This window comes from Eptesicus fuscus, chromosome 10 (genome assembly GCF_027574615.1).
Source record: "Eptesicus fuscus isolate TK198812 chromosome 10, DD_ASM_mEF_20220401, whole genome shotgun sequence".
NCBI classification, from domain to species: Eukaryota; Metazoa; Chordata; class Mammalia; order Chiroptera; family Vespertilionidae; genus Eptesicus; species Eptesicus fuscus.
In genome coordinates this window covers 18,010,995-18,031,793 of record NC_072482.1, presented here as the reverse complement: position 1 = coordinate 18,031,793, position 20,799 = coordinate 18,010,995, and the positions used below count along the sequence as shown (strand labels likewise).

Below are 20,799 nucleotides of genomic sequence, written 5' to 3'. Positions count from 1 at the left end.
CCTCACCAAAAACCACATCCAATTCTTCAGAAATTTCTGTTTCAGATATGAGATCATGGTCTGCATGTCTACTAGTGCCAAACACCAGTTCATTCTAGCAGAGCAGTTCAGGAGGTAAAAGGCTAGGGTTATCTGTGACATGACTTTACGTATAATGCAAGAACAATAACCCTATGTTTATGGCAATTATTTTCCATACTTGATCTATTGATATTGTGACCAGATGAACACAATTGAAAAGACATACATAATTTCTAACAGGAACTCAATTGCGTCAAGGTAGGACAAATCAAACTCCATTTAATAAAATAAAGTTTGGCTAAAGTTTTTTTTTTGTGTGTGTGTGTGTTTTTTAGAAACAGTTCTCCTTTCCCTTAATATTATGGTAAACTCTTTATTTGTAAAAGGTACACTGTTTTGTTACTTCATTCATCCATAAAGTTGATTTCCAAAGACTACATCTACTATAGCTCTTTTCTGAACTTAACTGAGTCTAGGAGATTGACTTTTATCCTTTTTTTTTTTTTAGATTTAATATTTGAGATTCAATTACAATATACAACCAAAGTTAGTGGGAAACAGTTGCTCTTTTCCAGGTAAAAGAGCTTACTAACAGATTTTATAATCATTGGATATTTGTTCAGTCCTACCTGAAAATTAACTTATTCTACTACTTGGCACAGGAAAAGGCATTTTCTAGTAATATTCTGTGACAGGATGCACAGCATTAATCCAAGTAAGCATCCAACAGACTTAGTCTATCTGCTGGGGCACAGTTCTAAACTTTAGCTTTTAAGCTTTTTTTTTTTTTTTTAAATATATATTTTATTGATTTTTTACAGAGAGGAAGGGAGAGGGATAAAGAGTTAGAAAAATTGATCAGCTGCCTCCTGCACATCCTACTGGGGATGTGCCCAACAAGGTACATGCCCTTGACTGGAACGAACCTGGGACCCTTGAGTCCCCAGGCCGACGCTCTATCCACTGAGCCAAACCTTTTTTTGAGAGAGGATTCAGCCACCGTTACAATTACTTGCCACCTGTGGGAAGCTACAATCACCCTAGAAAGTGGGCCTACCAAGAAGCACTTTTCAGGTAACTAGAACAATAATACGGCAAGAAGCTACAAAATAGTAGTTGCCGTGACCACCACGATAGTGACTGTGGCTTGGGTTAATGTTCCAAATATCAATTCAAGGAACACAAGAGACTTTATAGGATTAGAATATTTTCAATACACTGAGAACCAGTAGATGGTGCATGATGAATGATGATGGCCCATTTACTCCATATCATTCTACTAGCTTCCTAGTTATGCCTCCTTTCTTACAAAGTAATTTTCTCTCTTCCATGGCAATATATTTTTACCATCTGAAATGAGAACACTTTAACTATTGCATTCTCTCTCTCTCTCTCTCTCTCTCTCTCTCTCTCTCTCTCTCTCTCTCCCTCACCTCACACACACACACACACACACACACTAACTAGTGCACCCTTATATACACATGTATAGACAGTACATATAAAAATGCTCATTTGCAGTGGTTGAGCTCTCTGAAAGCAGCCAAATCAGCCTCCTTAATTATAGAGAACCATTAAAAGCCAATAAAAAAAACCCATGCCAACTATTTAGCTCTAACACGAGATTTTAAACCTTGTCCATGTGGCAATTAATTCATATGCCCTTTGTGTTTTTTTGCTAAGTCTTCCAAAGCAAGAATCTCAAAGACTGAACAACATGATATGTAGAATCTAATAGAGTCACATCTCTGATCATTTTGCTTAACACAGTTGAATAATACTCTTGCTGCTGAAACACTGGAGTTGATTTTGAATGGCCATGAAGACTCCTTATTTGGCTAAGGCTGATTTGACTTTCTAGAGAAAGGCCAGCCTATATGCAAATGGACATCTCCCTCCACACAAATGCCAATGTACAGTAAAGACACACATATATGTACACAGAAAATGGATCGGGAAGTCCTTTGGTTTAGACGGGATTAAATATGTATTTCCCAAGTGCATAGGTTTCCTTTGACCAACCTGTTCAAAAACCAAATATGAAAAGTGCCACGGCAGTTTGCATTTTCTATGTCTTTTTCCCTATTTGGAGGCCCCCTTCCCTCTCTTCTCCATCTCTCCAGCTCTCCTAAGCATTTTATTTTTGAAAGCAGTTGGTTCTTTTGGGCTTTTAACACTTCTTTGACCCATCCATTCCTTGGAAGAGCTCTAAGATCACATCCAGAAACTTATCTTTAGTGGAGAACAAGGTTGAAAAGAAGGTTTCCCCTCCCCTGATTCCCTCTTTCCCCCAAGAAGTGGACACCTTGACGTGTCATGAGGAATTCACTCTTGATCTGACTTGCCTTGTTACCCCTGGCCAGCCCAAGCAGCTGAGGTCTGAGCTTTACTCGCCCTGCATCGTTGTGCAATATTGGAAAAGAAAAATAATCCGTTAGTTACACCTTCAGACTGTGGTGACGTGATCAGGGTTCTCTTGAATTTCTATGCATTCAATTTCCTCTCTCTCCTTTCGCTTGGCACGTTTCTTTTTCTTATGGTGCTTTTTGGAAGGGGGGAAAAAGGTTAGGAACACAGGTAAGATAACAAAACAGTGCAGAAGTGTGCAACCCCCGGTGAGCAGCAAGCATTTGAACAGTGTGAAGGTCAGGTTCGAAGGCACAAATAGGAGGGGGACCAACCCAATAAGAAAAGAAGTAATATTTTGCAAAATGGCTGTCCCATGCTCTTGCAGGGAGATTTTTATACATTGTGTTCGGGTGTGCTCAGTTGCTAATACAAATGTGTAAAGCAGTGGTGCACAGTGGTCAATGGCGAAATTTAGAGTGTAGATAAGGCACAAGATAGAAATGCAATCCATGTCGACGTTCCATAATGTCATTAAGCCCAGGACCCCCAGCTCAATTGAGGTGACGCTAAGAATTAGCCAGAAGTTTCCCAGAGGGTGGATCACTAGGAAAAAAGTCAGGATTAACACCAGGAGAACACCGAAGCCTGCAATCAGAACAGGCACTGTGACCGACAAGCCGTAATGGTCCATGAACACAAAGGAGGGGTTGAACACGATGAAGCGGATGCTCTTGGAGAGGGACAGGGGCCTCAGCTTTTCCAACACTTCTATGACTTCCTTCTGCTTGTCTCTGCTAGTCCTGGCCACCAGGTACAAGCGAGAAGCAATGATGTTGTTCTCATCCCCTGCCTTGGAGAAGATGATGTCATTGCGAAAATGCTGGAATTCTGGCTTTTTCAGAAACGAACTCTGTAGGACACTGATGAAGTCGCTCTTGTTATTGGCACTGATGTTGCTAACTTTCAGGAACTGGTAGTACTGCTCCACCCAGGACATGGCAGTAAAGCCACTGCAGAGTCTCCGCAGGTCCTCCTGGACGCTGCTGTTCCAATACTGGAGGGGCTCGTAGATGTAGAAGCCTATCACGGGGCTGTAGTTGCTGAAATATTTCTGCTGGACCATGGCATAGGAAACACTCGGGGAATCACTGGCTAGCAGGTTGATGGTGTTGGCTCTGTCGCTGATCTGCAGGCACCCCATGAAGGAGAAGGAGGAGTAAATGAGATAGAGGATGACAACAAAGGGCTTCACGTAGATGTTGGTAATCCATTCATTGTAATGCTCACGGAGGAAGTGCTGAATAAAGTGGTGCTGGTAGGGGTTCGTCTCATGATGGGATGTCTGCTGATGCCCGTCACTCATCACTGCCTGGAACCACACGGGTTTGCGGTCCAGGTATTCTGCAGAAGGGATTTTACAGCAAAAGATGCTGTGGTAGCGGTTTTGCTCTAGTTGGCCAGCGAAGACCAGACAGGAGCCAAAGAAAGAAAAAATGTAGAAGTAGTTTAACAGAATGGAGACACACATGTTCTGACAGAAGACCTTGACAGCCTCTATGTTTGTGAATGGGCTGGCACCCATGCCAAAGGTAATGAGGTACAGGGAGCTGGTCATGGTATAGGTGACCATCACATCAGAATAGGCATCTGCTACCCTGTCTTTGAAGGGCAGATTTTCTCTGGTTCTCCGCCATCCAGACAGAAGCTCAAATACTCCTTTAGTTCCATGACCTAATTTAAGAAAAGAAGAAAAAGAATAATTGTTTTTTATTTTCTCCTATGTGAATTCAAATGAATTCCTGATAGGTTATCTATGGTAAACAGTACTTTATACTCTAATCCTCCTATTAGGATCTCAAAATTTGAGTTACATAGCAGGACATATTTGCTCCATGTTCCCACTTTAGGAAAGTCCAGATTTATTTGTTGGAAAAAATGAAGTATTTATTATCCATTCTGTTAATTTAACAAGTTGTAATATAATGTGGCATAATTTGCACACACATTGTCTCCTTAAATGGATTATAAATTGTCAAGAGCAGGGGCTGTTAGTCCTGCATCTTCAATGCCCTTCAACACCAACTCAGAGCTTGATCAACTGATGTATTGATTGACAGTCCCTAACCTCCATTTCAGGCTGATTTACATTCTGATTTAGGAAATTAGAAGATGATTTTAAACACTTAAAAATGGCTTTAAATTGATTTTGCAATGTTAATAATCTGCTTGGTGGCCAAATGGCTTAGAAACTGATTCCTATAGATTCAATTTACACTGGATGTGAGTAAAAAAAAAAAAAAATCTGCCAGGTCATATAAAAGATAAGGCAAGACTATCACAAGGCAAGACCATCAGAGCAAGAGATCACAGCCAGCATTTCCTCTGGGTTCCTCAGAGAGCCTTTATTCACAGAGATGTAAACCGACTAAACGTTTGACTGCCTCATTACAGTACATAGAAAATGCTACTTTTTATAGCCAGCTTCTGTGCACATTTTGATAAGGGTAAATAGACAAAAACAATTATTCAAAAATACTACTTGAACACCTACTATGTGTCTGAAGCTAATAGATACTGAGATATTTTATTTCAGGAACTTGACAGCTCTTAGGATACCACCACTTGCTTCTTTCTTACAAAATCAGAAACGGTAAAGGCATCATACTATACCTGTAGTTTCTCTTTCCCCCCCCACTTTTTCCCACTTGCCTGAGTTAGCTCTGTCAATGATCAGCCACGATATATCAGTCGATAACTGTCTGCCTGAATGGAAATCTTCATAGATCCGTCTTGCCCTTGCAGCCACAGCATCACTACAGACAAACCTTTTCTATGTCTGGACAAAAGCTGTGCTTGGGCTGTTCTCCAAGAAATCCACTGGACAAAAATGTAACATAAAGGTTCAAAATGAACGAGTTTAAGAAAACCTGGAAAATGGACTTTGTGTGGCACCTAGAGAGTGGAGTTCTGGGTTACAGACCCAGTTTACTTAGCAGTGCTTTAACAGACATACTATCATGGCTGAGGTCGCACTATAATCATTGATTTTGTGTTGTTCATAGAGTTTGCTAACTGGCCCACATAATTCCTTTCCTTCCTTGTCACTTTTATTTGGGACTACGCAATTAAAAACTTGATTTCTCAGCCCACCTTTCAACTAGGGGTGGTTCATGTGACGTATTTCTGGACAATGTGATGTAAGAAGAAGTCATTTAAGGATGCTTATTAGAAAACCAGACAGAGCTTTGTCCCAAATGACATCATGGAGCCACCAACAAGAGCCTTAGCCTATCTTCCTCTTGGATTCTCTTTAAAGAAAATCAAATCTCCATTTGTCTAAACGGCTGTAAGTAAGGCGGTTATATGCAAGTGAACCTACTCCTAACCAACAAAGTTTTGTAAGTGAGTTAACACCTACCCAAACTTCTTTTATGGGGATCTAAGAATTCTTGCTTTATAGTTAGACCATGGAATTTACAGGTTTAAATGTATATAATGCTGATCTTTGATTTTAAAGATACATTGGTCCACCTATTCTGGGAGTTACAATTAACTATTGTTTGTTATTGCACTGGAGTTATTATTCCAAATAAATACTTTTTTCTCCAGAAAAGTTATTTATTCTCCAAAGTTCTCTCTTCTGAGTCTCCAGTCAGGAAAGATCCTTTAACCAAACAAGTAGAAAGGGTTCTGAGAGCAATCTCCCTTCTGGGTAACTACCCCAAAACTCAAAAATATTTATTCACAAAGACATATGCATTGTTCATCGCAACATTATTCACAGTGGCCGATACCTGGAGACAACCAAAGTGTCCTTCAATAGAGGATTGGATAAAAAAGATATGGTACATATATACCATAGAACACTACTCAGCCATCAGAAAAGATAAAATACTGCCATTTGCAACAACATGGAGGGACCTTGAGATTATTATGCTAAGCAATATAAATCAGTCAGAAATACCTAAGAACCATATGATTTCACTCATATGTGGAATATAAAACTGAAACTCATAGACACAGACAACAGTATGGTGGTTACCAGTGGGAAGGGGGTGGGGAGTAACAAAGAGTTACAAAAGATGATTTGACTTTTGGTGGTGGGCAGATAATGCCATGTGCAGATCATGTGTCCTGGAGATGTAGACTTGAAACCTATATGGACCTATTAACCAATGTGACCCCAAACAATTTAATAAAAATATTACTAACCTAACATATATGATCACTGAATTAAGTCTAATGATTCTTAACATCAATTGTTAATTTCTATCTTCTGCAAGACTCCTTGACCAAACAGGATACTTGTTCTTTTATTCCCTTGACAAAAATGTTATATTAGGATATTAGTTAAGGTAATTAAAATAATTATTTAAATAGAGCACTTCTCTTCTGAAATGAGGACTCTTGCTATCTTTGTAGCCACAAGCGGAGGGGAACGGCTACGTGAGGCTATAGCTAAATTTGCCTTGCCTTTGCTAATGGTCACTTTTATGGAATATTAGGTACACTATGTAGGCCAGTGTGTTGCTTTATATAGTACAAAGGTCTGTATGTGTAGGAAGATGTGTTAAACTATATTAGGTTAAGTAATCAAATAATCACTTTAAGTTTGATAAAGACTGAAAACACAATTTCCAAACTTTGTTTGGAGATGGCATGTTTTATCTCATTCATAGGTTTAGGTATTTTACAAGGTATTCCTATCAATATTCACTCACTTGATTCTTATCATAATTAGATTACTTCCTAGCAGTTCATATCTCTTACCTGCTTTAGTCAGGGTAATCTTCTCTCTCCACAAACCTACCCGGGATTAGTCTTTTTTTAAAAATATATATTTTATTGGTTCTTTACAGAGGAAGGGAGAGGGATAGAGAGTTAGAAACATCGATGAGAGAGAAACATCACTCAGCTGCCTCCTGCACACCCCCTACTGAGGATGTGCCCGAAACCAAGGTACATGCCCTTGACCTGAATCGAACCTGGGACCCTTCAGTCTGCAGGCCAACGCTCTATCCACTGAGCCAAACTGGTTAGGGCCCGAGATTAGTTTTATCTTCTTAGTTTTGTTCATGCTATTTTTTCTGCCTTATTTAACATATTCTCCTAATTACTGGTCATTTAATTGAAATCCTATCCATTGGACAGTTAAGGGTCAGCTCAATTCTCATCTTTGCCAAGAATCTATCTCTGAAAATTCCAAACACATCGATTTTTTTTCTGATTCGTAAACTCTATTGCATCTATTAGTAACTCATTTTAACACCCAATCATGGGCTGTTTTGCTCTGGAACAAAATTACTTTCTCAAGGTATGGTCAATCTCTGGTTAGATTGAAAATTTTTCAAGGTCAGAGAATGCATTTTATGTTACTTTTATACTCTGCAGAACATTTGGCAAAGTGATAGATGACCAGAGATGTCCACTAACCTCTTATTGAATTAAATCAACTGTAATTCTTTTTTAAAAATAGTTTTTATTGATTTTTTGAGGGAGAGAGGAGGGAGATGGCTGGAGAGATAGAAATATTGATGAGAGAGAAACATTGATTGGCTGCCTCCTGTACACACCCCACTGGGGATTGAGCCAATTCTATTCCTGGGCATGTGCCCTGACCAGGCATCAAACCAGTGACCTCTTGATTCATGGTTCAATGCTCAACCACTGAGCCATACCAGCTGGGATATTGTAATTCTTGATTCTATCTAGGTTCAAAAAATGTATGTATCTTTTACTTATTCTTCATTATTAAAATGATATACTTAAAGCATCCTATTATCTGTGTCAAGAAGTTATATACTTTGTAAAAATTAATTTATTTTCTAATTACTGTTGATATACCATATTATATTAGTTTCAGGCACTTGCCTTTGTCATTTTTGTGTCCAAATTATTTGGCACATTACTGGTGATTAAAAAATGTTTGTGACACTGAATTGGCCATAATCTGTGTCTAGTTTTAAAGATATTTTTTTGCAGTGGTTATTATGAACAGTCCTTTATTCAGTGTAAGATTTTGGATACAGATATAGTAGTTTGCCTCATTTCACTGAGAAGGACACTTGCTGAATGTTACTCAGTGATTCTGTGGCAGAGGTGCTGATATACAGTATATCAATTATGTCCAATTGCAAAATTAGCATGTAATTCATTAATTTGACTGGTTCAGCATTATAAAGTTCTATAGGGAATGGAATATAAAATTAAAGAATTTGCTCTAAGTTGCTATTTGGTAGAGTACAAATGGGTCCATAAAGCACTCATGCTGCCTAAGAGTTGATAATTTTTCTAATCACCTTGATGTCTAACCTAAAGGTGATAAATATAGTGTATTTTGTAGAATGCCTATTTTTAATTAATTCTCATCTGGAATAAATAGGTGATTATCAAGCTCCATTTATAAAGGATGGCCAAGGCTTTTGCCTCTTGTTACCTACAGAGCTGAAAAACACATAGGGTAGAAAATTATTCAACAGAATTTTTCAAGCTGATCTTGTCAGATGCATTTGATGGTTTTACCTAGAAATCTGTGATGATATTGTGCAATGAGGGTGAGTCTAGCTTCATATTACCCTTAAGCAGGAAGTGGCTTCTCTTGAGATGCCCCATCCCAGTCTAGAATGAGGCAGGCTAAAACACAGAGATAGGGTATTGCATAAAAAGAGGAATTAAAAATGAACCTGAACAGATACTCATCCCTTAGCACTTAGCAGGAGGTTGGAGAATTTTATTAGGTCCTTTATTTTAAAAAAAATGGAATTTAGCAACAGATTCTCATTGTATAATTTTCAGAGTGGTTGAATATTTTAACATAGTTTAATGCTTAGAAAAGAGCATATAGTCTCATGGCATAGTTTGCATGCCATCATTTTTGTAATTCTACATAAAGTTTAACAATTTTAATATTTTTGTTTTATTTACTAATATTTCAGAGAGGAGAGAAGAGATAGAAACATCAATGATGAGAGTCATTGATTGGTTGCTTCCTGCACAACCTCCTACTGGGGCACGTGCCCCTGACCAAAACTGAACCCTGGACCCCTCAGGGTTCAGGGCAAAAGTTAAAAACTTTTAAAGTCCATTTTTTATGTGTCCCTATATATACACTAGTACTAGGAGAGAGAGAGAGAGAGAGAGAGAGAGAGAGAGAGAGAGAGAGAGAGAGAAACAGAGAGATAACAGAGATAGAAATAGAGAGAGGTGATAGGGTTGTTTTGGAACCTAATAACTATTAAAATAAAATTTTTAATACTCAAAGTGGACCCAGCTAGAAAAATAACACTATTTGATATTGGTTAGTAGCACATTCCCCAGAGCCAGACAGTTTAAATTTAAATTCCATATATTTCACTTCCTAGCTCTGTGATGATGGGCAGATTGTTTTTTGAACCTCTCCATATGTTTCCTCATCTATAAAATGAGATAACAAGGAGACCTACTTCATAGAATTGTGATGCGTTTTAGAGAAGTTAACACATGTATTTAGTATGCAGTAAGGACTATATTGACTGGAAAAGCTCAATGCTGGCAATTGTAGGATGTATGCCATGGAGAACCTTCCAAATCATTTGACTTTGAATGCTGCCTTCTGAATGCAGCTTGGTTACTGCTATCTTTACCACCACAGCTGAGCCAGCTGGGGGAGTGGGGGGAGGCGGTACTCTCTTTTCAGCTTTCCTTGCTGCAGGGCCTCAGGGCTGCCAAGAGCTGAAGCACTACAGCAGGGCCAGCTCTCACATGATGGCATGATTTCCTGTTTTCTCCCTCTCCCTGGCATCCCCATTCAGGGGGAAAATGACTACCAGGAAGCTTTCCATTTTCTTCTCAATGCTTTCTGTGTCTCTTAAGTTTCATGAAATAAATATACATTATTCCTGAGAAAGAAAAAAGCAGTCCTGATAGCTGGATGCTGTCAAGTAGGCATTGGTCTTTACCACAGTTTGGCAGAATAGCATCAGACAAGACTACTCTGTGACTGAGATGGATACAGCTCTAAGACCACTCCATGATTATGACTGGGTGAAACAAAACAAAAACACTGTCTAAAACATAAAATGGACCAAATATTCTCTTATCTCAGAGGGAAGGTGGAGGAAGGAGATCAAGGAAAGAACTTGTATGCATGTATGCATGACCCATGGACACAGACAATAGGGTGGTGAAGGCTTGGGCATGGGGGGGGCAGGCTAGAAGAGGTCAATGGGGGTAAAAGGGACATTATGTAATACTTTCAACAATAATGATTTAAAAAAAGGAATAGTAGAAGTGATTCCTGCTTCTTTGCCAATCAGTGTAGTCTTGGTCTGGTCTTCTCACACTTTACGTGATCATAGAATCATACTCCCTTCTTGACAGTAACCAATCATGCTGCCTTGAGCCCTCTTCCAAATCACCTAACATTTGCAAAAATCATACAGTATGCCCATTATAATACCTACTTCCGGAAATGCTCCCTTAGTCACCCAAAAAGTATGTTCTTCTTCATTGTAACAAGTCAACACAACAAAATTTGTTCAATTACAGTAGTGTTCCTTGGGGTCTTTGGCTTGAGGGCATTTGCATTTTAGTATATATAAGTATTTTGAAAAACAAAATTAAATAAAACTCTTGTTGTTACTGTTGACTTTAAAAAAATACATTTTTATTTATTTCAGAGAGAAAGGAAGAGGGAGAGAGAGAGACAGAAACATCAATGAGAATCATTGATCTGCTGCCTTCTACATGCCCCCTGCTGGGGATCAAGCCCACAACATGGGTATGTGTCCTGACCGGGAATTGAACACTGACCTCCTGGTTCATAAGTCAATGCTCAACTACTGAGCCATACCAGCCAGGCTATTGTTGACTTTTTAATTTGATTTATTTGAGTAGCCTATATAATAAAAGCCTAGGTGGTGTCATGTGACATCGTCACAAGATGGCCACCACAATGTCATCACAAGATGGCCGCCACAAGATGGTCACCACAAGATGGCCGCCAGGGGAGGGCAGTTGTGGGTGATCAGGCTTGCATGGGAGGGCAGTTAGGGGTGACCAGGCTGGCAGAGGAGGGCAGTTGGGGGCCATCAGGCTGGAAGGGGAGGGTAGTTAGGGGCAAGATCAGGCCAGCAGGGGAGGGCAGTTAGGGGCGACCTGGCTGGCAGAGGAGGGCAGTTGGGGGCCATCAGGCTGGAAGGGGAGGGTAGTTAGGGGCAAGATCAGGCCTGCAGGGGAGGGCAGTTGGGGGTTGTTGGGCCAGCAGAGGACCTGTTAGGTGTCAATCAGACCAGCTGGGGAGCAGTTAGGGTGTGATCAGGCAGGCAGGCAGGCGAGCAGTTAGGAGCCAGCAGTCCTGCATTGTGAGAGGGATGTTCGACTGCCAGTTTAGGCCTGATTCTACAGGGCCTAATTTCATGCACCAGGCCTCTTGTAGGAGATAGAACAGTAGTATTGAGTGAGAGTTAATTCCTGGAGGATTTGACTTTCCAGACCACATCACTAGTAAAAGGATGGCTTCCTAGTGGAAGTAATATTTTAGTTACATCCTCACTGAAAAGAGACAGTTGGGCATATGAGAAGTGAAAAATGTTTTGAGAGGAAGATAACATGGATACATATTAATATAGGAAAAAGAAGGAGGAGCCAAGTAGAACTAAAAAGCCATTGCTTTAAGCAGAGAAAAGCAATAAATGAAAGAATGGGTCATTTGTCAGAAAATCTACAATTGTCAAAAGAAGTGGATTGGTAATTTATAAACTAAACGCAAACATATACATAAAAAATCAAGAGATTATATAAAAATGATAATAATAAATACAAGAACTTACAGGAATAAAAATTAAGATTATCCTAATGTTTATTGAGGTAAGACATAAATAACAAAAACGTTAGAAAACCAATTTATTCATTGGAAAAAAAAATTCTGAATGTTTTAGGGAAATATGGTAAAATGCCATCCTTTTGAAGTTAATAACTCCCATTTATCCCACTTGAAAACCACATCACAGCTATATGTTTTAATTTAGCAGTTCATTAATTACAAGATTTGGGGCTCTTCAATCTTATAAAAAGTAAAAGTGGTGATTACTTAGGATTTGTGCAACACCAAGATCTGGAGAATACTTTTAAAATGCTTGATTCAATCATTCAGTAACATGTTTGAAATGGAAGGAATGTTGGCAAATTTAAATTATGCACAGTTTGGTTTCTAATAAATACTGTTCAAGAGAAAATCTTCAAAGTTGTAGCACAAATGCTTGATAAAAGCATAATGTTTCAAAGGACAAGTTTTCTGGGAGCATCTTTGAGTGTTTTGCTGTCTTTCTTAGAAATGAAGATGAAATAAAAATATCCCATGGGCTGGAATTCTCTCTGAACAGGATAGCCTGAAGCCTGTGGAAATTTAATTAACCAGAGAGCTCAGGAATTGAATCATCTGAGTCATTAAATTCATCAACCAGAACTTCCTTTTTGATTCAACTTTTATTGGTTGATTAACTTTATTGAATAAGATCATTCTAAATTGTATTAGATTTGTATTTATCTTCTGTACTGTATCAAATGTTAGGGAAGGAAGGAAGGAAGGAAGAAAGGAAGGAAGGAAGGAAGGAAGGAAGGAAGGAAGGGAGGAAAGAAGGAAGGAAGGAAGAAGGAAGGGAGGAAAGAAGGAAGGAAGGAAGGAAGGAAGGGAGGGAAGAATGGAGGGAGGGAGGGAGGGAGGGAGGGGGGAGGGGGGAGGGAGGGAAGGAGGGAGGAGAAGAAAAAGAAAATTGCATGTGTAGCAATTAAAAGAATGTTCTCTGAAGTAACACATTTTGGTTCCAGTTCTGGCTTCATCAACTGTGTAATATGTGAGGTCGAGAGAATTAGTTTAACCTCTATGTGCCTCACTTTCCTAGTCTGGAAAATGGGGATAAAAATAGTACCTCTTTTAGGGGATTAAGTGAAGGTTAAATGAGATAATAGTTACAGTGTGCCCTGAGCAGAGCTTGGAACACAGGAAACACTCAATGAATTAGCTATTATTATTTATTGAATGATATGTTTCCGAGTTATCATTTTATCATGCACCAATAATCAGGAGGCAATATTGCATATTGGTTAAAGCATTGAGTCCCATGGGTTTATGCTTCATTAATACTATCTACTAGATTTGTTATCTTGGGCAAACTAACAACTCCATGGCCAGCTTTGACAATCTGTAAAATTTGAAAATCTGCTTCACAGGATTTCTATGTTAAAGGTAACCTAGACATGAATCCTAGAGTATAAATATCTGATTCACAATTAGAGCTCCCTCAAATATTAGGTATTATTGAATACTATTATATAGTTGTAGAGTGTGGGAGTTTGGATTGAATGTGTACCAAACCTAGAGCCAAGTTTAAAAGTTTTCTTCTCTGGTTACTATTTTGTATTTTGCCTTTTTTGTCCTAACATGTTAAGGAAAATGCTGATTAATAAAGGGTTCTAGTTTACTGGATTCAACTAATTGCAGCATTCTTACCTGTGTGATCCAATTCTGAATAAGCTAATAGAATCCCTCTCATTTAGCAGGAGAGAAGCTGAAAGGGAGCTTTGCAGCCACTGATTTCTGCATTCTGCAACTCACAGAGCAAACCAGAGTCACTTGCAGGAGAGCACAGCAGCGATGCTGGGCAGCTGGCTGAGCTCCATCAGCAAGGAGACCTCTACCAGAGGGCACTCTCAAAGCCACTGAACTGGTATCATTTGAATACATCCCTGATGAGTACAGACTTCCTTTTCAATTGAAAAGGCTCTTTCTCAATGTATTTTTCTGCAATCTATCTGGATCCTTTCAGCAGCCCACAGCCTAGTTTAGCCTTATGGCAACACACATTTCTAGAGGGGAGTTATCTCAGAAAATTGTAGGTGTTAATTCCCAAAGGCAAAAGATAGAGAACAATGGGTGGGGTAGATAGCATCCTGGCATAGGGGTCCCGAGCACTGGCTCTCATAGTCACACTTCTGTGTTTCATTCTTGAAGCTGTCTATTGAAAAACAGCTAATCATGATGACATGTCAGGCCACCAAACACAGCTTCAGTGAATGGAAATTGTAGGAAACTCATTACCCTCTTGTGTAATGAGTTAAATCTATTTCCTCTTTCCATCTTAATAATCCTCATAGACTTTGTCCTGCCCATTTCCATTAGTCAAAATTTAATCAAGAAACAGCACAACATCACTAATCATCAGGAAAATGCAAACCAGAACCAGAATGAGAAAGCACCTTACACATATTAAAATGGCTATTAATATCTGGAAACATCCCAAGTGCCCATCAGCAGATAAGTGGATAAAAAAGCTGTGGTATATTTACACTGCTGTAAAAAAGGAGGAAGTCTTACCTTTTGCAACAGCATGGATGAACCTGGAGAATATTATGCTAAGCAAAATAAACCAGACAGAGAAAGACAAATATCACATGATCTCACTTATGTGTGGAATCTAAGGAACAAAATAAATTAATGAACAAAATAGGTGCAGTGGCATGGATGCCTGGAACAGACTGACAGATCTCAGAGGGAAGTGGGGTGAGGAAGATGGGAAGAGATTAACCAAACAACATATACAAATATATAGATAGTCCATGCACACAGACAATAGTGTGGTGAAGGCCTGGGGTAGGGCAAGGACTAGGTGGAGGGAAATAAAGTAGGAGAGGAGACTGGAGGACATCTGTAACACTGACAATAATAAATTTTGAAAATGACAAAAGATAACAAGTGTTGGTGAGGATGTGGAGAAAAAAAGGACCCTGTGCACTGTTGTTGGTAATATAAATTGATACAGCCAGTATGGAAAACAGTATAGAGCTTCCTAAAAAAAATCTAAAATTACAACTACCATATAATCCAGAAATCCCACTACTTGGTATTTTTTCTCAAGGAAACAAAGATGCTAGCTTGAAAAGATATCACTGCAGCATCCTATCTAATAAAAGAGTAATATGCAAATTGATCATCACTCCAACACACAAGATGGCTGCCCCCATATGGTCAAAGATGGCTGTCCCCATGTGGACACAAGATGGCCACCACAAGATGGCCAGCATGGGAGGGCAGTTGTGGGCGAACAGGCCAGCAAGGGAGGGCAGTTAGGGGTGACCGAGCCGGCAGAGGAGGGCAGTTGGGAGGGACCAGGCCTGCAGAGGAGGGCAGTTGGGGGCAATTGGGCCGGCAGCAGAGCAGTTAGGCATCTATCAGGCTGGCAGGGGAGTGTTTAGGGGGTGATCAGGCTGGCAGGCAGAAGCAGTTAGGGGCAATCAGGCCGGCAGGCAAGTGAGTGGTTGGGAGCCAGCAGTCCTGGATTGTGAGAGGGATGTCCATGGGATTGGGCCTAAATGGGCAGTCGGCCATTTCTCAAAGGGTCCCAGATTGGAGAAAGTGCAGGCTGGGCTGAGAGACAACCCCCTCACCCCAGTGCACAAATTTCATTCACCGGGCCTCTAGTTATTTATAATAACCTAAGTACTATTGATGGATGATGGATGAATACAAATAATTATATAGCCACAAAAATAAATGAAGGAAATCCTGACATTTGTGACAACATTAAAGGACTTGAGAGCATTATATTAAATAAAATAGATGAGAAAAAGAAAGACAAATAGTGTAAGACCTCACTGAAAAGTGGAATCTAAAAACAAAACAAAAACCAAACTAATGGATGCAGAGAAGAGATTGGTGGTTGCCAGAGATGGGGAATGAAGAATGGGAGAAATGGGTAAAGATGATCAAAATATACACCCTGAGAGTTATAAAATAAGTAAGTCCTGGTGATGAATTGTACAGCATGGTGACTATAATTAATAATACTGTATTGTGTATTTGAATGTTGCTAAGAGAGCAAATCTTAAAAATTCTCATCACAACAAAAGAATTGTAACTGTGTGGTGATGTTAACTAGATTTATTGTGGTGATCATTTTACAATATATACAAATATCAAATTATTTTATTGAATACCTAAAACTAATATGTTATATGATATAATGCTACATGTTAATCATATCTCAATTAAAAAAAACAAAAAAAAAAAACAACAGTCAAATGAAAATTCTCCCAGATAGCTATGACCATAGAATGACCAAGTAAATTCTAGGAAAGAATGATTTTTGGCCAATTCACCATCGGGAAATTTAGGCAAATAATCTGAAAGTTTCTAATCCTTAAATACACATTAAAACTCTCGGGCAATTTCAGCAATTACATAATGAAAAAAATAGGTGCACATTATTTCTTTTCAGAACATTTTTACTTATAATTTACCTACAACAATCCAGGGCACAGAAATGTTGAATAAAGAGCTAATAAAAGAATATCGGAAGCTTGTAAAATGTATTCTATTTCTGGTGCTTGACTTTCTCTTTATCAAGGGGTTGACTGTACTAACAGTAGTATGGGAATATTCAGTAAATTAGCTCACCTCCAAAAGAAATTGATCAACTAATCAACAGATATTAGTGCAGCACCTACCACATGCAAATCATGGTGCTACATGAGAGCACTCTCAGCCTTCCCCCAATGGGTCCTCTCTTTTCATATGCTCAAGCACACCTCCTGCCCAGGTACTAATTTGGAAAGCTCCCCCATATTCGATGTCAAAATTAGTTTCCTGAAATTTCTAGAATTTGCTTTCAGTTGTGTTGTTTGGAATATATACCTTTTTTTTTTCTGCCTCACATCCCTAATTCACATATTGGTGATGGTGCATGGTACCTTCATCTGCTCCAGGCCAAGCATCTCATTACTTTCACTGTTTCTCTGATGACATCTGCATAGAATTCCACATGAAGTATTATATAGCAGTGTGAGTGCCTTGAAACCAAGGACATGTCTTCATTTTTTGTTTGTCCCCCAGTACCTAGCAGTGTCATGGAGTGAAGGGTACTAAGGTAATACTTTTTTTAGTCTAGTGTTGATAAAATTGTATAGCTAAACTTGTAAGCTCAAAAGTTGACTGAGATATGACAGGGAGCAGTGGGTGATAGGTCCTGTGATCATCACTGAATTACAGTTAGGAAACACAGCATAGGAACTCATATCACAACCTGTGAATTGTTATACTCCTTCCCTCTTCTCCTGTGCTTTAGTGGGCGATGACAGTCTCTTTTTTATGTTTTTTATTGATTTTGAGAGAGAGAGGAAGGAAGAGGGATAGAGAGATAGAGACATCAATGAGAGAGGAACATCACTGATTGGCTGCCTCCTGCACGGCCCCTACTGGGGATGAAGCCTGCAACGGAGGTATGTGCCCCTGGCCGTAATCGAACCTGGGACCCTTCAGTCCACAGGTTGACATTCTATCTACTGAGCCAAACCAGCTAGGGTGACAGTCTGTTCTAATTTGATGTTTGGGGTAATTTCTATGACAGATGCGGTCATGTCAGTATTACACAAAACCTGTCCTCACCAACTGTGGAGGACCTCAAAAGGAAACACCCATTTCTTTCTCATGAGGCAGAGTATCCTAAGAATACTTCCTGGATAGATTTATAAAATCTTAAAATCTGCAAATAAACTAATACAGTACCTGAAAAAAACAAACAACCAGCCAAATTTTCTATACTAGCCCTCCATGCAGCAGGGCTGGCCAGACGTGTTAGGAGAGTTGCCAGCCACTTTAGACTAATGCCAAGAAAAAATGTTACTGTGTGGAAATCTGCAAGTGGAAATAATTTTAGTATGCAATTTAAGGAGTTAGTCTTCCATGAAAATGGAAATACTCCTGGGAAGATCCACCTTGTAAGCACAGTGATTTAGTCCTTTGGATGAATGAGTTTTTCATATCCTTTCCTAAAATGAATGTATGTTGGCAAAGTAGGCTGAGCACAAAGGAAGGACCCGCTGATGAGGGCATACACCAAAGGGGATCCTGAGGGATATCATTGCATATGATCTCATGAACTCCTGGAAGCATACGTACTATCCCACCTCCCCTTATTTAGTAGTTAGAAAGTGGAAATGCAGAAGAGCAAGGACATGTGGCATTAACAGTGTCCCCTTGGTAGTCAGGAGCAGAACCCGTATCTTCAGCCTCTTAATTCTGTGAATAGACTGATCTTGAGGCCAGCAGCTATGCCATGCTTTGATTATAATATCACCATTTCTTAAGGCAGTATTTAGAACTCAGTAAATATTTATTGTAAAATTAAGGAATGGATCTGTGCCTCTGAGTTTTCAAGATTTCTGGTGTTCTAGTATTTTTTTTTGGGGGGTGGGGGTCTTGTTCCCTACTTCTATTTCCATGAAGTGGGGGCTTCCATTCCATTGTCATTTCGATAGTGCTAGGTGCTGACAGCCTGAAAACACTTGTGACAATTCATCAACGGACTGAGTACTATTCCCCTAAAACAGTAAGTTGAAGCCCCTTTCTCTCTCCTGTACTACCTGTGTAACAGATGAGTGAGAAGGCTCAGAAGGTTGGTCTCTGGCACACTCTCTTCTGACAGCAACCGGATTTGTAAGGCAAAGAGTCTTTCATGCAGCTGTCAGCTAAGGGAATCTTAGGGGGATTGCCTTGAAGACCTACTTAACTCTCCCTACAGGTAGCAGAGGGAAATCTAGATTTGGGGTTTGTTAGGTGGAGATCCCTACCTTGGCCTCTGGTCCCATTTAAGGTCACCATTCCACCTTTATTAGGGACATTGGGAAATGCCGTGCCTCCATTTGTATTTACAAGGGTGGGGGGGTCTTTTTCTGCCAAGGCCATTTGGATATTTATAACATCATTCACTTATTTAATTCACTTAATATAAATGTAAGTGGCTATGAAAAAACCTAGATTTATTGAATTTCGAGTCTGACCTGCAGTTGCCTTGGCAGGGCCAGACCAAATGGTTTTGCAGGCCTTATATGGCCCACAGGTGGGATGTTCCTGCCCCTGATTTATAAGGATGACAATTTAACTCCCATTTAGCTTCTTGGATGAATTATTCTCCACTGCATAGAACCCAGCAAGGTTGATTGATTGAATGACTGATTTCCAGACATTACCTGTGAGGTGATCAGTGAACGAGCATCCCGAATTTAACAGTCTGATAGTAGACAGAGTAGGCATGCCATAAACACAGCATATTCAAGCTGTAGTTTTCTTTTTCTGTAATTACTTCATCCTTCCCAAACAGCGTTGGACATTTTTAAACTGCATTTTTAACTATCATAACCCTGTGTCTACAATTTTAGGTAACTTCTGGAATCTTTTTGGCTAATAATAATTTTTAAATATCTGCTTAACGAGTTCCATTTCCATTATTATACCTGGCCCTACACACAGTAATTAGGGAAACTATTTTTAAAACCCTATAAAACATATATCGTGTCTAAGGAATTTTCTTCTTTGGACAAGAGTGGAAGCATGGGGTCAGCAGAAGAAAGTCTCCTAGGCAGTGCCAGAGACTGGGGTCAGTTTAGTGTGCACATGCTACCATCAAATTTCTTCTTAAGGGCTCTTCTAAGTAGAGTAGATCCCACAACCTGAGCTAAGCAGCAATGAATTTATCAGCTTGCTTGTGGTAAAACTAGATGGGAGGACACTGGAGCCTGTTACTTCCCAACCCGATGTAAACATCCTTCCAGTTAAAGACAAAGTCACTTCAGAAAGACATACATCCCTTGCAAGAGGAGGGAGGGCGGCCATGCCACTGTAGGTAAATAAAGAGGGATGCCAACAAGGGAAAGAAAGAAAGGAAAAGAAACAGGTTTGCTTTTTAGGTCCCTAGTGGTCTTGGGGCCATCGGATGTCAGATTCTCCCTATTTCTCCAATCAAAAAGGATGTCACTCTTTTCCTGAGAAAGCAATCCAGTGAAGAACTGTATGCATAAATGCAAAGCTTTTTGCCTTAGATTCCTCCTCCAGGGAGAAGACTAGAAGTATGCATAAGTGGAAGTGATACTGTTGTAATAACCTGGTTATTATTTAACAGGAAGGGAGGAAAGGGAAGACTACCAGGATAAATATAGGCATGCCATTTATACATCTATGCCAGGAAACTGCATTTAACGCTCTTCAAGTGTCTTCCTAGCCGATGGATGGGGGAAGGGACTGGACAAAAACAATTTAGACACATGCCCGGTAAGGTCTGAGTGATGTACGAAGGTACCTCCCTGTCTGCCAGTCACACCTGGGAACAAATTAGTGGCCAGGATGGGTGTGGTCTCTGCAAGTGCTCCAAACCTGAATATATGAACTTCCAAACAAAGGAAGTTCTCTCTCTCTCTCTCTCTCTCCCCTTTCCCTGGGCGCAGGGTTCCTGTGACTCCTGTGCAGGGGGCTGCTCTCCCCTGTGCCCACATGGCACATGGCCATGTTGGACCTCACACATGGACTAATGGACTTGAATTAGCTTGGATGCTGAGCCACACCCGGCTGCAACAGGGAGCAGAAACACTGGACACTGCCTGGTTTCTGGCTCTGCTGGAACC

The 20,799-nt window shown here is 39.8% G+C and overlaps 1 protein-coding gene and 1 long non-coding RNA gene across 3 annotated transcripts in view; one reads left to right on the top strand and one right to left on the bottom strand.

The window, feature by feature from the left end:
- The window catches only part of LOC114226956 (uncharacterized), a 48,593-nt gene extending 34,472 nt beyond the window's left edge, over nucleotides 1–14,121 (top strand). The window contains exon 3 of one of the 2 annotated variants that reach the window (XR_003613056.2): nucleotides 13,909–14,121. This is a non-coding gene — a long non-coding RNA (uncharacterized LOC114226956). Of the gene's footprint in view, nucleotides 1–13,905 lie in introns of both variants that reach the window. The other variant, XR_008557234.1, reaches the window with a different exon arrangement.
- The window catches only part of PTCHD4 (patched domain containing 4), a 170,946-nt gene continuing 152,614 nt past the window's right edge, over nucleotides 2,468–20,799 (bottom strand). The window contains exon 3 of the mRNA XM_008153206.3: nucleotides 2,468–4,101. Coding sequence (XP_008151428.2) covers nucleotides 2,468–4,101 — 1,634 coding nt within the window. The remainder of the gene's footprint in view (nucleotides 4,102–20,799) is intronic.